Here is a 4,262-nt window from a genome sequence, read left to right on the forward strand (position 1 = left end):
GAAAAATGAATTAATACCAACTAGAGTAGTATTACGTTGGCGGATGTCCATTGATTATAGACAGTTAAATGCCACCACCAAGAAAGATCATTTCCACCTTCCTTTTATTGATAAGATAGTAGAAAGGTTAGCTTCACAGAAATTTTTCTGTTATTTAGATGGATATTCAGGTTTCTTTCAGATCCCAATCCATCCTAACGATAAGGAAAAGACAACTTTTACTTGCTCGCATGGTGTTTTTGCTTATCGGAGAATGCCATTTGGATTGTGTAATGCCCCAGCTACCTTTCAAAGATGCATGATGGGGATATTTTCTGAGTATATGGAGTCTATTATGGAGGTATTTATGGATGATTTCAGCGTTTATGGTAATGATTTTGATGTTTGTCTGTCTAACCTTGAGAAAGTTTTGCAGCGATGTATTGAGGTTAATTTAGTGCTGAATTGAGAGAAGTGCCATTTTATGGTAAATGAGGTCATTGTCTGTGGGCATTTAGTGTCTGATAAGGGTATTCAGGTTGATAAAGCAAAGCTGCAAGTGATTGAGCAATTACCTTCTCCCGTTAATGTTAAGGGAGTTAGGAGTTTCCTTGGTCATGCTGGTTTTTACCGCCGGTTCATTAAGGACTTTTCTAAAAATGCTAAACCAATTACACAATTGCTACTTAAGGATGCTCTATTTAATTTTACTAATGAATGTCTTACTGCTTTTAACATGTTGAAGCAAGCCTTGATTACAACACTGATCATCCAGCCTCCAGACTGGAGGCTGCCTTTTGATATTATGTGCGATGCTAGTGATTATGCAGTTAGCGTGGTGCTAGGCCAGCGGAAAGACAAAGCTTTGAGTGCTATTTACTATGCGAGCCAAACTCTGGATGAGGCTCGGGTGAAATATGCAACAATAGAGAAGGAGCTGTTAGCTGTGGTATACACGCTTGAGAAATTCAGGTCTTACTTTTTAGGTTCGAAAGTTACTGTATTTTCTGACCATGCAGCGCTGAGGTACCTATTTGCTAAGAAAGATGCCAAGCCAAAATTATTGCGATGGATACTCCTTCTTCGGGAGTTTGATTTGGAGATTAAAGACAAGAAAGGCGCTGAGAGTTTGGTAGCTGATCATTTATCATGCCTACCATTGCAAGAAGGGGGAGATTCTTTACCTATTGATGATTCCTTCCCTGATGATATTTTGTTGGCTATTTCTAATGCTGAAACTCCTTGGTGTGCTGATTATGATAATTTTATTGTAGGTGATTTATTGCCTCCTGACTTGTCATATCAGCAGAGGAAGCGGTTCCTTCATGACGTGAAGCCGTACATCTGAGTTGATCCTTATCTATTTAAGGAATGTGCCGATGGTCTTTACAAACGGTGTATACCGCAGTGGGAGACCAAAGATACCCTAGAAGCATGCCATTCTTCCTTCTATGGTGGTCACCACGGTCCCTCTAGGACCGTGGCTAAGGTACTTCAATCTGGTTTTTATCGGCCATCCATGTTTAAAGATGCTAAGGATTTTGTTGTAGCTTGGGATACATGTCAGCGGACGGGAAATATTTCAAGGAGACACGAGATGCCTCAAGTTGGTATTTTAGAGGTTGGCGTTTTCGATGTCTGGAGCTTCGACTACCACGGACCATTCCCGTCTAGTAAAGGCAACAGGTATATTCTAGTAGCTGTTGATTACAAGTCCAAGTGGGTAGATGTCATTGCTTCGGTCCATTGTGATGCAAAGACTGTTATCCAGCTTTTCAAAAAGGTAATCTTCTCTCGCTTTGGTGGCCCTCGAGTTATCATCAGTGATGGCGGTATGCACTTTAAAGAAAAACAACTTACTACTCTTCTGTCCAAATATAGTGTAGAACATCATAGAGGTTTGGGGTATCATCCTCAAACAAGTGGTCAGGTCGAAGTTTCCAATCGAGAACTTAAAGAAATCTTTGGTAAAGTTGTATCTAAATCACGAAAAAAGTAGAGTATGAAATTAGATGATACTTTATGGGCATATAGAACTGCATTTAAGACACCGATTGGTGCATCGTCATATTGTTTAGTTTATGGTAAGTCTTGTCATTTGCCTGTGGAATTAGAACATAAAGCAAGGTGGGCAATTTGTGAGCTCAATTTTGATTCTAAACTGTGTGGTAAGGAATGGTTGTTGCAGTTAGATGAGCTGAAGGAATTTAGGCGGAATGCCTACGACAGTGCCCGTATCTATAAAGAGAAGACCAAGAGATGGCACGATAAGCAAATCGTGCCGCGCGAGTTTTATGTAGGGGATAAGGTGTTGTTGTTCAATGCCCGTCTCCGTCTATTTCCTGGTAAGCTGAAGTCAAGGTGGAGTGGCCCTTATACGGTCACATCTGTTTTCAAATTCGGGTCAGTTGAGCTAGAGAACTCCGCAGGAGTGAAACTTAAGGTAAATGGTCACCAAGTGAAGCATTACTATTGGGCCAATGACTTTGTTGGAGTGTTCGAGTTGCTGTACTTCGACCCTATTTCTGAACCTGAAGATTGAGGTAACAAAGGTCGAGCGAGACCTTAAAAACCAGCGTTGACCGGGAGGAAACTCGGATTGTATACATTTTGTAATTTAGTTTATGAACTCTTTTAAGTGTGTGTTTGTTTTTACCGCTTTAAGTTTAATACTTGTTAACGTGTGCTTATGAAATTGTTGCGTGCAATTATTGCCTTTTGTGGACAACTTTTGTGGAACTTTTAGGTATTTTTCCAAAGCAATTCAAGGTTACAACTCTCAAGTACAAAGGACAAAATACGCTGAATACATGGTGAGAAAGGTCGATCGACTGGAAAAAATAGTAGATCGACTAAACTGAACATGCAGGTTTTGAGAAAAAGTCGATCGACTTAAATTTAAGTCGATCGACTAAAACGAAGATAGGGTGTTTTGCGAAAAATTCGATCGACTACATCACTAGTCGATCGACTAAATTTTAGCTGCGGGTGAATCAACTTAAGGAAAATCCCATTCCTTTGTTACACTCATTAACAAACAAAACTAAAAAAGAAAAAAAAGCCAGAACAATACCAGCGGAAGCAACGACGCAACACCACCTTCATCCCTTTCTCTCTTTTTCAATCCACTTGCTTGTTTTTATTATTATTTTCTCCTAATTTCCGTCTCTACTTCACACAAGTAAGTTTCCCCTTCACTTAATCTCTTTTCCTCTTTTGTTTCAAAGCTAATAACCATTTTTTCCATCAATTATTTTCGAAATTAGGGTTTACTAATTTGGGGGTTTTCCGATTTTTTTGTCCAAATCATGTCTTTTATGCTCGATATACCCTTTGTGATGTTTGAATTAAAAAAAATGGTATTAGGTTCGTCTTTTTTGACGATTTGGGGACACGGTCATGGGACGATCTTTTGGACGATTTTTGTGCGATTTTTTGTGCGGATCTATTGCCTAATATAATTGCTAATTTGTGGTCTATTTTGTGATAATTTCAGAACGGATGGAGGAAAGAGGAGACGGACTGTTGGACATGAGGCAGGAGCGCGCGAGACGGGCAGCAGCAGTGGGCATGGTTCACAATTACTGATTACTGATTTGGTAATTCATGTGCCCATTGATAGTCTACCTGACTATCCCGAGGTACATTTTACGACACAACCTCAAAACGACTGTTTCATTATGCTGACCTGTTTTAATATTACCCCAACACGTTTTCTAGACCGAGAGAGTCTACTTAATTACCTTGGTAATTTATCAGTCAGTTTTTGACCTCTTGAATGGGATGGGTATGACGGGGTTAGCAACTATGCGAGAATATACTTATCTTGTGCCAACCCTTGAGTTTTTTATCTCCTTCCACTACTATGGAGGAGAATAAGACAGGGACCCAGCCGGAGATTACATTTATTTCCGTCTTTTTAACCAAGAATTTGCTATGAGTTTAGCCGCTTTTGGCGGATACCTTAGTGTGCACAGTGAGGGGGCACATAATCCCCCTAGGAAATTAGCCCGACTTATGTGGTGGGCTATTTCGGATAACTTTGAGGGTCGTAAGAGGGGTCGGTTTTTACACGACCCCCCTGTCCGGTTCTGGCTCCGGTTGGTCGGTAACACCATTTTTCGTCGAAAAGAGTCAAACAATGTCAACAATGATGAGTTGGGAATCTTAGTTGGGTACTTGAATATCGATAGTGGTACTCCCTTTGTCCTTAACATTGCTTCTAGGACCGCCCAACATTTCCAGAACATATAGGATGGGACTTTATCCACTATTGTTTGTGG

General features: G+C 40.3%; 1 protein-coding gene across 1 annotated transcript; it reads left to right on the forward strand.

Annotated features, from left to right (window-relative positions):
• Positions 1-1,981: 1,981 nt before the first annotated feature.
• On the forward strand, positions 1,982-2,521 carry LOC141631912 (uncharacterized). The gene has a single exon (XM_074444517.1). The coding sequence runs from the start codon at positions 1,982-1,984 to the stop codon at positions 2,519-2,521; it is 540 nt and encodes a 179-aa protein (XP_074300618.1).
• The last annotated feature ends 1,741 nt before the right edge of the window (positions 2,522-4,262 follow it).

The sequence above is a fragment of the Silene latifolia genome, chromosome Y (assembly GCF_048544455.1).
Source record: "Silene latifolia isolate original U9 population chromosome Y, ASM4854445v1, whole genome shotgun sequence".
In the NCBI taxonomy this organism is placed as follows: domain Eukaryota; kingdom Viridiplantae; phylum Streptophyta; class Magnoliopsida; order Caryophyllales; family Caryophyllaceae; genus Silene; species Silene latifolia.